Raw genomic sequence first — 14,086 nt, forward strand, 5'->3', positions numbered from 1 at the left:
TTAACTACAGCAGTGTAGTGGTGGTAGGGCTATACCATTATCAACACCAATTCTCAAGAACGGTACCATTGAGAATGTATGTGTATTACCCGCTTAGATAGTGATGATATTCACAAGCCATTCATCTTCTAAAGATTTGTCAGTTGGGCTAATACATAACAAACAATGTAAGGACATTTTCAGAAATCAATATTGGAATCAAACAAAATGCGAACATACATGTTGAAGTCTTAAAAGTACTGTAAGTAGTTTTCTTTTTCGTTTCCGTGGTTCTAAGCTAAGAGCTGCTGAAATACGACAATTTTACAATATCTGTTCACATGCGAATTAGGCTAACCATTAAATACAGCATTAGGCCTACTTAAGATAAGCATGGTTCAGACAATAAATAAGATTACAAGGTACTCACTAGAATCATAAATGACATTAATTATATTGATTATTTCACGGAAAATGTCAAAATGAGTGTGCTTAATAATAAATTGCAGCGATTTCTTGATGTAGACCTATATCAATCATTTTTAACTTAAAACCACAACAAGATAAGACTCAACAAGACATTAAACTACCCAAGACCACCACCCCCAATCGCATTTTGATTGAAATTATAAGCTTTATATTGAATAATGTTTGTACCTGAAGAGAAACAAATCAAAAACAAACAAATTGTCTAATATTGAATGTAGGAAGGCTCATTATAATTAGCCTATGAAGTGGAAAAATACATCAAGTAAAAATTTGTTAAATTGATGCTACTATGTAACTATAAATGAATTAGGTTAATAAAATAATCAGAATTTTTTTCTACAATAACAAAAACAAATTGACAAATGCAAAATTATGTAACTAGGCTTATCATATTGTCTGTTTATTATTATCGTATGTTTTTAACATTTTGATTCTCGAATACAGAAACACGTGTTTTGTTTTCACTTTTTAATAGGCCTATTACACACAATGCATATAAACGTGATATTACACACTGCAGAGCGCTTGCTAATTTCATTCGTAATAGTTTTAATCTCAGTTTTCATTAATGATAAAGTCAGATATAGTTTTCAAAGTCAACCAATTTCATATGAAATTAGGTATACTACAGATAAATGACATGAAACATAGATTCTGTAAGTATATGCGTGTTCTTTAGTTGCCATATAATTCAATTTGTTCTCGATTCATCAAAAAATGATTACAGCTACCTGCTTGCTTGAGGAAACGGCGAATTGACTTTGTACTCACGTTGTATTCATATAAATATAAAGTAGAGATTGAATACAGCATAACTATTGAATTTGGCATTGAATAATCGCTTTAATGACCTCAGCAAATGCCCTAAACATGTTGAAAAAGATGCATGATGAATTATAAAACATCATGGTCAATTCTCGTTGTTTGTGATATCAGCATCATCATTTTTTTTCCATTATTGTTTCAGTTCCTTTTGTTTGCGTGTACAATTTATTTTTATGATTTCTAAAATGTGATTTATAGTTTCGCAGCATTGTACTTTAAATGTTATTTTTTAATGGTTTGTTTTGATATTGTTTTAACGCATTTTCTTCGACTGTGTATCCAATAAAAACATCAATTACTTGAGACCAGAGAAGAATGAAATTTCACTCATTGCTTGAGACGAAGTTTATATGATTTTTAGAAAGTTGTATGCATTCTATCATTTTGATGTTAAAAAAATTTAATGATCAATAGGCCCTAGCATTTAGTCGCATGTAACGCACCTCTACAGCTCACTATGTCGGTCGGTTGGTTATTTTTGATTATATGATTATAATTGACAGTATGTCTGGTTTATAATTAGATTGGCCAGGTCTATATTATTTATATCTTATCGCTTATCTATATCCAAATAAATTTAAAGTTTTAAGTGAAAATATCGAATTTCTATCTTAAATGTAAAATTATGACCTTATTTAGACTGAATGCAAGAATAACCTATTCATGTATTTAATTCAAATTTAATTCAATTCAAATAAACACTTATTTCATTCATTTTAAAATTAAAATTAATACATTATAAATTCTGAGATTTTCTTTTTGAGAAAAAACAAATATAATATCCAAAAGTATCATCAAATACAGTTCTCTTTTTTTTTTTTTTTTTTTTTTTTTTCATTTCATCACATACATAATACAAAATTAATATATAAAGGCATCAAATACAGTTCTTATCTATCATGACCCACATTTATTAAATTAATATAAGATAGAAAAATCATAAAAAATTACAATAGAAAGAAAAACAATGGAGAATATTAACTATGTACCAGGACAATATATCGTTTGTTTTTATTATTACAACAGAGAGTTGACTCACCACTTTGCAGAGATATTCAACTAAACATGGAGAAATAACTAATGTCTTAATTTAAGGAGTACATTCGTGTTTGAAACGAATATCAAATTATGTAAACAACTTTTTTCACATTAACAAGATGCCTTTATTTTTCATTAAAGCGGGGAAGGAACGTCAGATTGTCATGCAATTTGCTGTGGTTAATATTAACCATGTGAAATATGTAATATTGAATTGTGTTTATTTCCAGATTAATTTTGTTTTAGTTTTTAATTTTAATAAATTTCACGGTTTTTTAACGGTAAGAACAATTCTATATAACAATTTAAGGCTTATTAATACGACATCGGATGTTTTTAGTGACATTTTAATATGGTCACAATTTTTTTATTTTTTTTCCATTTATTTATTTTCCACACATTGTACAAAATACAACAGATATTTATATGTTAGAAAAGAAAAAAAGAGGACAATGTGTGAAAAGAGAAAAATAAGTAATAATTACTTAGGCATTGACCACCTAAAGGCAGCTGTCGACATGACAAGTAAACTAAAAACTATTTAAAATTGACAAAAACAAATGAATTATTTTCAATTAGATTTCGGCAATAGAATTAAACGATAGTAGTTAATTTCCTTCTTGTTTCAGGCACAAACAACACATTTTCATTGAACCATAATCTTTAATTATGATAGATAAGAGCTATGATTGACTTCAAGCAATAAATATTATATTTATTACAGCATAGAAAAAATTTTAAATTTCCAAAAATATTCCGAGATCCAATATTAAATGATAAGTGATTTCTCCCACACACTACATGTTTTATATCAACTGGCTGTAAATGGCCGGTACATCATTATTGATTACTGTTATTAACAGTCATATAACATATTGTATTTGACGGCATAAAAAATGAACCTACAACCTACATACCTTCCTACCTACCTACCTACTGTACCTACCTACTGTACCTACCTACCTACCTACCTACCTACCTAATATCGCATACTCTTTCTATTCTCTCTGCCTAACATACTCCTCAGTCCCTGCCCGAACGGAATCCCCAGTCCCTGCCCGAACGGAATCCCCAGTCCCTGCCCGAACGGAATCCCCAGTCCCTGCCCGAACGGAATCCCCAGTCCCTGCCCGAACGGAATCCCCAGTCCCTGCCCGAACGGAATCCCCAGTCCCTGCCCGAACGGAATCCCCAGTCCCTGCCCGAACGGAATCCCCAGTCCCTGCCCGAACGGAATCCCCAGTCCCTGCCCGAACGGAATCCCCAGTCCCTGCCCGAACGGAATCCCCAGTCCCTGCCCGAACGGAATCCCCAGTCCCTGCCCGAACGGAATCCCCAGTCCCTGCCCGAACGGAATCCCCAGTCCCTGCCCGAACGGAATCCCCAGTCCCTGCCCGAACGGAATCCCCAGTCCCTGCCCGAACGGAATCCCCAGTCCCTGCCCGAACGGAATCCCCAGTCCCTGCCCGAACGGAATCCCCAGTCCCTGCCCGAACGGAATCCCCAGTCCCTGCCCGAACGGAATCCCCAGTCCCTGCCCGAACGGAATCCCCAGTCCCTGCCCGAACGGAATCCCCAGTCCCTGCCCGAACGGAATCCCCAGTCCCTGCCCGAACGGAATCCCCAGTCCCTGCCCGAACGGAATCCCCAGTCCCTGCCCGAACGGAATCCCCAGTCCCTGCCCGAACGGAATCCCCAGTCCCTGCCCGAACGGAATCCCCAGTCCCTGCCCGAACGGAATCCCCAGTCCCTGCCCGAACGGAATCCCCAGTCCCTGCCCGAACGGAATCCCCAGTCCCTGCCCGAACGGAATCCCCAGTCCCTGCCCGAACGGAATCCCCAGTCCCTGCCCGAACGGAATCCCCAGTCCCTGCCCGAACGGAATCCCCAGTCCCTGCCCGAACGGAATCCCCAGTCCCTGCCCGAACGGAATCCCCAGTCCCTGCCCGAACGGAATCCCCAGTCCCTGCCCGAACGGAATCCCCAGTCCCTGCCCGAACGGAATCCCCAGTCCCTGCCCGAACGGAATCCCCAGTCCCTGCCCGAACGGAATCCCCAGTCCCTGCCCGAACGGAATCCCCAGTCCCTGCCCGAACGGAATCCCCAGTCCCTGCCCGAACGGAATCCCCAGTCCCTGCCCGAACGGAATCCCCAGTCCCTGCCCGAACGAACTCATCAGTCCCTGCCCGAACGAACTCATCAGTCCCTGCCCGAACGAACTCATCAGTCCCTGCCCGAACGAACTCATCAGTCCCTGCCCGAACGAACTCATCAGTCCCTGCCCGAACGAACTCATCAGCCTCTGCCCGAACGAACTCATCAGCCTCTGCCCGAACGAACTCATCAGCCTCTGCCCGAACGAACTCATCAGCCTCTGCCCGAACGAACTCATCAGCCTCTGCCCGAACGAACTCATCAGCCTCTGCCCGAACGAACTCATCAGCCTCTGCCCGAACGAACTCATCAGCCTCTGCCCGAACGAACTCATCAGCCTCTGCCCGAACGAACTCATCAGCCTCTGCCCGAACGAACTCATCAGCCTCTGCCCGAACGAACTCATCAGCCTCTGCCCGAACGAACTCATCAGCCTCTGCCCGAACGAACTCATCAGCCTCTACCCGAACGAACTCATCAGCCTCTACCCGAACGAACTCATCAGCCTCTACCCGAACGAACTCATCAGCCTCTACCCGAACGAACTCATCAGCCTCTACCCGAACGAACTCATCAGTCTCTACCCGAACGAACTCATCAGTCTCTACCCGAACGAACTCATCAGTCTCTACCCGAACGAACTCATCAGTCTCTACCCGAACGAACTCATCAGTCTCTACCCGAACGAACTCATCAGTCTCTACCCGAACGAACTCATCAGTCTCTACCCGAACGAACTCATCAGTCTCTACCCGAACGAACTCATCAGTCTCTACCCGAACGAACTCATCAGTCTCTACCCGAACGAACTCATCAGTCTCTACCCGAACGAACTCATCAGTCTCTACCCGAACGAACTCATCAGTCTCTACCCGAACGAACTCATCAGTCTCTACCCGAACGAACTCATCAGTCTCTACCCGAACGAACTCATCAGTCTCTACCCGAACGAACTCATCAGTCTCTACCCGAACGAACTCATCAGTCTCTACCCGAACGAACTCATCAGTCTCTACCCGAACGAACTCATCAGTCTCTACCCGAACGAACTCATCAGTCTCTACCCGAACGAACTCATCAGTCTCTACCCGAACGAACTCATCAGTCTCTACCCGAACGAACTCATCAGTCTCTACCCGAACGAACTCATCAGTCTCTACCCGAACGAACTCATCAGTCTCTACCCGAACGAACTCATCAGTCTCTACCCGAACGAACTCATCAGTCTCTACCCGAACGAACTCATCAGTCTCTGCCCGAACGAACTCATCAGTCTCTGCCCGAACGAACTCATCAGTCTCTGCCCGAACGAACTCATCAGTCTCTGCCCGAACGAACTCATCAGTCTCTGCCCGAACGAACTCATCAGTCTCTGCCCGAACGAACTCATCAGTCTCTGCCCGAACGAACTCATCAGTCTCTGCCCGAACGAACTCATCAGTCTCTGCCCGAACGAACTCATCAGTCTCTGCCCGAACGAACTCATCAGTCTCTGCCCGAACGAACTCATCAGTCTCTGCCCGAACGAACTCATCAGTCTCTGCCCGAACGAACTCATCAGTCTCTGCCCGAACGAACTCATCAGTCTCTGCCCGAACGAACTCATCAGTCTCTGCCCGAACGAACTCATCAGTCTCTGCCCGAACGAACTCATCAGTCTCTGCCCGAACGGACTCATCAGTCTCTGCCCGGACGGACTCATCAGTCTCTGCCCGGACGGACTCATCAGTCTCTGCCCGGACGGACTCATCAGTCTCTGCCCGGACGGACTCATCAGTCTCTGCCCGGACGGACTTCTCAGTCTCTGCCCGGACGGACTTCTCAGTCTCTGCCCGGACGGACTTCTCAGTCTCTGCCCGGACGGACTTCTCAGTCTCTGCCCGGACGGACTTCTCAGTCTCTGCCCGGACGGACTTCTCAGTCTCTGCCCGGACGGACTTCTCAGTCTCTGCCCGGACGGACTTCTCAGTCTCTGCCCGGACGGACTTCTCAGTCTCTGCCCGGACGGACTTCTCAGTCTCTGCCCGGACGGACTTCTCAGTCTCTGCCCGGACGGACTCCTCAGTCTCTGCCCGGACGGACTCCTCAGTCTCTGCCCGGACGGACTCCTCAGTCTCTGCCCGGACGGACTCCTCAGTCTCTGCCCGGACGGACTCCTCAGTCTCTGCCCGGACGGACTCCTCAGTCTCTGCCCGGACGGACTCCTCAGTCTCTGCCCGGACGGACTCCTCAGTCTCTGGCCGGACGGACTCCTCAGTCTCTGGCCGGACGGACTCCTCAGTCTCTGGCCGGACGGACTCCTCAGTCTCTGGCCGGACGGACTCCTCAGTCTCTGGCCGGACGGACTCCTCAGTCTCTGGCCGGACGGACTCCTCAGTCCCTGGCCGGACGGACTCCTCAGTCCCTGGCCGGACGGACTCCTCAGTCCCTGGCCGGACGGACTTCTCAGTCCCTGGCCGGACGGACTTCTCAGTCCCTGGCCGGACGGACTTCTCAGTCCCTGCCCGGACGGACTTCTCAGTCCCTGCCCGGACGGACTTCTCAGTCCCTGCCCGGACGGACTTCTCAGTCCCTGCCCGGACGGACTTCTCAGTCCCTGCCCGGACGGACTTCTCAGTCCCTGCCCGAACGGACTTCTCAGTCCCTGCCCGAACGGACTTCTCAGTCCCTGCCCGAACGGACTTCTCAGTCCCTACCCGAACGGACTCCTCCGTCCCTACCCGAACGGACTCCTCCGTCCCTACCCGAACGGACTCCTCCGTCCCTACCCGAACGGACTCCTCCGTCCCTACCCGAACGGACTCCTCCGTCTCTACCCGAACGGACTCTTCAGTCTCTACCCGAACGGACTCTTCAGTCTCTACCCGAACGGACTCTTCAGTCTCTACCCGAACGGACTCTTCAGTCTCTACCCGAACGGACTCTTCAGTCTCTACCCGAACGGACTCTTCAGTCTCTACCCGAACGGACTCTTCAGTCTCTACCCGAACGGACTCTTCAGTCTCTACCCGAACGGACTCTTCAGTCTCTACCCGAACGGACTCTTCAGTCTCTACCCGAACGGACTCTTCAGTCTCTACCCGAACGGACTCTTCAGTCTCTACCCGAACGGACTCTTCAGTCTCTACCCGAACGGACTCTTCAGTCTCTACCCGAACGGACTCTTCAGTCTCTACCCGAACGGACTCTTCAGTCTCTACCCGAACGGACTCTTCAGTCTCTACCCGAACGGACTCTTCAGTCTCTACCCGAACGGACTCTTCAGTCTCTACCCGAACGGACTCTTCAGTCTCTACCCGAACGGACTCTTCAGTCTCTACCCGAACGGACTCTTCAGTCTCTACCCGAACGGACTCTTCAGTCTCTACCCGAACGGACTCTTCAGTCTCTACCCGAACGGACTCTTCAGTCTCTACCCGAACGGACTCTTCAGTCTCTACCCGAACGGACTCTTCAGTCTCTACCCGAACGGACTCTTCAGTCTCTACCCGAACGGACTCTTCAGTCTCTACCCGAACGGACTCTTCAGTCTCTACCCGAACGGACTCTTCAGTCTCTACCCGAACGGACTCTTCAGTCTCTACCCGAACGGACTCTTCAGTCTCTACCCGAACGGACTCTTCAGTCTCTACCCGAACGGACTCTTCAGTCTCTACCCGAACGGACTCTTCAGTCTCTACCCGAACGGACTCTTCAGTCTCTACCCGAACGGACTCTTCAGTCTCTACCCGAACGGACTCTTCAGTCTCTACCCGAACGGACTCTTCAGTCTCTACCCGAACGGACTCTTCAGTCTCTACCCGAACGGACTCTTCAGTCTCTACCCGAACGGACTCCTCAGTCTCTACCCGAACGGACTCCTCAGTCTCTACCCGAACGGACTCCTCAGTCTCTACCCGAACGGACTCCTCAGTCTCTACCCGAACGGACTCCTCAGTCTCTACCCGAACGGACTCCTCAGTCTCTACCCGAACGGACTCCTCAGTCTCTACCCGAACGGACTCCTCAGTCTCTACCCGAACGGACTCCTCAGTCTCTACCCGAACGGACTCCTCAGTCTCTACCCGAACGGACTCTTCAGTCTCTACCCGAACGGACTCTTCAGTCTCTACCCGAACGGACTCTTCAGTCTCTACCCGAACGGACTCTTCAGTCTCTACCCGAACGGACTCTTCAGTCTCTACCCGAACGGACTCTTCAGTCTCTACCCGAACGGACTCTTCAGTCTCTACCCGAACGGACTCTTCAGTCTCTACCCGAACGGACTCTTCAGTCTCTACCCGAACGGACTCTTCAGTCTCTACCCGAACGGACTCTTCAGTCTCTACCCGAACGGACTCTTCAGTCTCTACCCGAACGGACTCTTCAGTCTCTACCCGAACGGACTCTTCAGTCTCTACCCGAACGGACTCTTCAGTCTCTACCCGGACGGACTCTTCAGTCTCTACCCGGACGGACTCTTCAGTCTCTACCCGGACGGACTCTTCAGTCTCTACCCGGACGGACTCCTCAGTCTCTACCCGGACGGACTCCTCAGTCTCTACCCGGACGGACTCCTCAGTCTCTACCCGGACGGACTCCTCAGTCTCTACCCGGACGGACTCCTCAGTCTCTACCCGAACTGACTCCTCAGGGTCTACCCGAACTGACTCCTCAGGGTCTACCCGAATTGACTTCCCAGTCTCGGCCCGAACGGACTCCCCAGTCAGTTAAATAATATGACAATGTATGAACGTAAATGGAGTGTTTCGTTAAAGTAAACACCAACAACTTTAAAATTGACACAGTTTTTACGAAGTTCATTATTCGATCGAGAATAAACTATAATGATGAAAACAGATACTTTGCCTTAGGCCTACCAACTGTAATATCAATGCCAATTACAACAATTATTTTATTGTGTCTTTTATTTTCTGAATGCTATTCGTCCCGAACGATGTAGTTGTATCCCGTGCTAATAACCGTAGCGTACAGGTTGTAATTAAGCCACAATCGCATCTCATTATATGATATCTTCAATAAAAAGAAATACGATAATGGTAATTATTATACTTATCATACCATGTCTGCGTATGCTTTTAAACATGCAAAAATTGTCTCATATACCATAAATGGTTACCACAAGATGAAGGCGCTCACACTATTTATACAGTCGCACACCCCCAAACGGAATTTTTGAAAATTACAATGCAAAAGAAAAAATAGATTACGTTCAGCTCTTGATTTCAAAATCTAACCATTCTTATTCTAAATCTAAACAGCTAAAAAAATAAATAAAGGAGGCTATGTAGGGAGGGGTTCCTAAATGTCTGTGAACACAGTCCATTAGTCCATTAAAATGGTTTAAGTCTCCTTTTCTGGAGCGCAATAACTAGGTTGAATTCATTGTAAATCATTGTACAGAATTGAGACAGCATTTTCATGAACAGTGTTTCAGGAAATCAACCAGAATACAGCAGCAGGATATAGAATATCACAATCAATAATCTTCATCTTCAATTTATGCTTTCTTTTCTCCAAGGTTGATAACATCGATTATTCAGAACATCATGGAGACAACGAGGATAAAATGCGATGCTCTGGCCACAAGACCGAAAACCAAAGGTTACTACTTACCGCTACAACCAAATGACGACACGGACGACATGGACAGTGATGACGAAGACAATGAGATAATCCTCGATAATAACGATAACTTTTCTTTAAGCCGAATTCCAAAAAGAAATCAAAATGGTTCTGCTTTTAAATCGGAATATAATGAAATAAACATTATGACGAACCCAGCAGATACTGAACCAGAAATACAAAGCGACACGGAAACGTTTGATTCGCAAGTACACCTGCATTTAGATTCAGAATACGAGGATGAAGATGAATGTGCTATAGGTACAAATCGAGGACCGCATATAATCGTGTTTTCGCTCATTTGCTCTCCAGCTATTTTCATGATATCCATCATTGTTAGTGGATACGTTGGTTTACTATCATTTCTAAACATTCTGTGCTACTTTTTTGAAGAGCGGCCATTGGTACACCGTATTTTCATCTGTCCGATCGTCATCGTTTTCTTCCCGCCGTTAGTGGTTGTGTTCTCACTCATGTTGGCAGTTTTTTCAGCATTGGAACAAATTTCGTGGTTTTACGATTCGTGGTGGGAGTCGGTGTCGAATCTCGAAAAGGGTTTCTATTCGTGGTTGTGTGATCAACTTGGCTTACAAAATTGCTGTCCATATGAAAGTATCAAACTAGCTGATGATGATGATGATGATTATGAGTCTGTGTCACAAGATTTTGAATCTGTTCCTTTCGGCTCTACAGATGTATAACTACCATAAAATCCTAATTTCTTCATAGGACACGTGGACGCACTTGTTTTAGGCAGGTTGTACAGTAAAACCCATTTTTCTGCACCTTTGTGCAGGAAACATCTCTGAGACAGGACATTTTAAATTCTAATATATAGCCTTATTTTATTTTATTTCATTTCATAAAAACCAAGAGCAACGAAAGTTGCCACTTAATAGTGGTATGGAAAAGAAAACAGATACAATAAATACTCTATATATGAAGCAAACTTAAATAAATATGTAAAAGTAAAAATTAGCCTATCTAGCACGATTATTTAAAAAAGAGTACAATGAGTCTTGAATGAAGAATAACTATTGAAAAACATTTACATTTGACTCACTTAAATAGTTATACAAAGAAGACAAGCGTGTCTGAAACCCTCTTTTCGAGACATTTACTCTATTAAACGGAACATAAAAGTGGACTTGACTCTAGTTTAATATGGGTTTCTACCGTATTTGCCAAACTAAGGACTTAAAAATTTGGTCAGAATAAAGACAACATTTCCTAAAGTACACAGTGTATGTTGCGTTGGCTGATATGATGCCTAATATTATTGCAATCACTGTACCAGTAAATACATATATTATGCGTGTACAAGCAGTTACTTAATTAATTTATGTCTTCTGAACACTAGAGTTGTATTTAAAAGTATTATCTATTATATATCTAACACAAGATTACATAAGAACGAACTATTGCTACAAGAACACTGTAATATAATAGAATATATTATTATTATTATTATGTTACATTCTGTATAAATTATGTATTTCGCATTTCCATTTCAATATTATATAGTAAAGTACAACCATATCACCATATTTATGTTTAATTGAAACTATGAATTAAAAATTAAGTATATTTTATGATTATTTGTATGATTATGTGTTGTTGGTTGTAGAAGAGCTGAGAGGAATACATCAATTATACATGAAATTAGAATGCTAACACTTATTTTCAAAAAGAAAAATCACTTAGACGGCTTTTTCCATGAATTGTGCAAGATGCACTTTTCCTAAATGTGAACTCGACAAACATGGATTAATTCTTAATTGGATACAAGATATCAGTTTTCTAAGAGTGTACATAATTTTGTATACGCATCTATGAAACCGAGATAAACATCTAAAGTGAATCAATTATTGAGAGAATGTTGAAGATTAAATATTCTAGAAATATTGGTGGGTGGGTGGGCAGTTGAAGGGGATGGGGTTTGAATGATTGAACTGCACTGACTGGTACCTGTATCTGTATAAAGGTTATGTTGTTAGGATATGGTATATGAACTATTGGATATACATATGATAAATGTGATGCTTTATTACGGAAATTTCCTATGATACTGGAGAAATCTAGATACAGACCGAAACTCATGTTGTTTTTTACTCGCTTCAGAACAAGTATACATTTTTTTAGGAAATTGTGTTTTGAAGTGCTAGGCCTCGAACTCCGAAGAACAACAACGACTCGCGTCACTCGAGGTGATAGTGAATTGGCGGTCAACATCGTCTATCAATCAAAACATTAACAGTATGTTCGTTTTGCTTGTCAAGCTTAAGAAATTTGACAACATAGGATTATGTTAAAACATTTTTTTTGAATTGTAAGATTATAATTTAAGTCTTAGTCTTTTAAAAAATTCTGTCCTTTCTCATTTGGGGCTCTCTGGCTAAACGTAATATTATAAAAATATTGATAATCATCACATTATTATTTCTATAATGTTTAGTTCTGGTGTATAACGACAAAGACTAAGATCTTCAATTAAAATTAAATACGATAAAGAATTCATGTACAAGTTCATACAAAAAACATATTGTAAATATTTGTAAAACCTCTTCTGTATTACCCTATATTAAATCAAGTTTTAAAATTTATTATTTTAGTTGTTTCTCCAATACTACATTCAGACAGTATTCAGTTATATATGTTAGAGTTTTATAGTATAACACCATGTATGATAATGTTGGACCATAACGTAATACAGGCACTGCAACATTCTCTAAGGGCTAGTTAAAAGAGCAAGTTAATTCCTAAACTGATACATATAAATAGCATGTTTTCCGAGTAAAAGTGTTACAACTAGTCTCATGAGATACACACTTGACAGAAGACAAGTTCAAAACCATTTAAAATAAATTTCCACAAGTATCAACTTGATGCAGTTGTAACGTGTAAATTGTTGCGTATCTATAATTTATTATACTCGCAAATGGAGATCTGATCCTCAAATGAGCTTTGGAAATTAATAGACAACAGCTAACTGGTGATTATACACGGCAAAAGTATGATATAGGGTTGTGTTGATTGATAAAGAAACAGACTTCTGACATTAGAGAAATGTTACACAACACTTCTTACAAGTAGTATTCGCTAAACTAATGCACTGAGATATGTGAACGAACATTCACAATGAATGGTTGATAAGAGTATAGGAGCAAATGGAATACATTAATCAAGGAATATAATGTGTTGTTGTGTTGATTAATGTTTTCTCTTTCTCTATTAAACCAAAGAGTAAAAACAACATCATTTTTCCCATTAGGAAAATAGGTATATTTTTCTGCTTGAGTACATCCTCTAAACCGTGATATGGACAACAAGGCAATCTAATAGCTGTTAGATCATTTGATTTGGACAATTCTTTGAACGTTGATAAACAGAAAAAACCTTATTAAACATTAACATACTAAAGACAGTACACATACCTACTTTTGTCTAGTCTACATTTTGTATAGTGTATATACAGTAAATAAATGTTAAAATAATAGAACATATTGAAAAAAAAATTGACCAAACACGCCCAGGTTTTATTTAAATAATCTCGAAATGAGAAAGGATTGGCGTTGTGTTTGAAAGACGTAATAATTGTCTCTCATTTCACCATCTTTGGGAGCCAACTTAATAGTTGTGCCCACTGAATAGGAGTTACTCTAGTGTTAGATAGTAAAATGCCTCTCATTCGAGACACGCGTTCGTTCGAGTCTCCCCTTATAGGGGTGTCCCCTAAACAGGGGTGGCTAAATCAATTTTTCACTTAATAACAATTAAAACCACAACCAGTAAATATTACGATAATATTTTCCAAAACTGAAATGATATTTCCAGAAAGCAATATATTATAGAGAGACACAAATATCGTAGAGACAAGACAACACATTATTTTATAACAGTTTATTTAAAAGATAAATTGCTTCGTATAATACTCATGTGTGTCACAAATATCATATTATGATCGAGTAGTCGATTA

At 42.5% G+C, this 14,086-nt stretch overlaps 1 protein-coding gene across 1 annotated transcript; it reads left to right on the forward strand.

Annotated features, from left to right (window-relative positions):
* The first annotated feature begins 41 nt into the window (after positions 1-41).
* Positions 42-11,649, forward strand: LOC140040326 (uncharacterized). The gene is made up of 2 exons (XM_072086185.1): positions 42-241; positions 10,007-11,649. Exon 2 carries the CDS (start codon positions 10,035-10,037, stop codon positions 10,809-10,811), a length of 777 nt encoding a protein of 258 aa, XP_071942286.1. The 5' UTR covers positions 42-241; positions 10,007-10,034; the 3' UTR covers positions 10,812-11,649.
* The last annotated feature ends 2,437 nt before the right edge of the window (positions 11,650-14,086 follow it).

The sequence above is a fragment of the Antedon mediterranea genome, chromosome 2 (assembly GCF_964355755.1).
Source record: "Antedon mediterranea chromosome 2, ecAntMedi1.1, whole genome shotgun sequence".
Lineage (NCBI taxonomy): Eukaryota > Metazoa > Echinodermata > Crinoidea > Comatulida > Antedonidae > Antedon > Antedon mediterranea.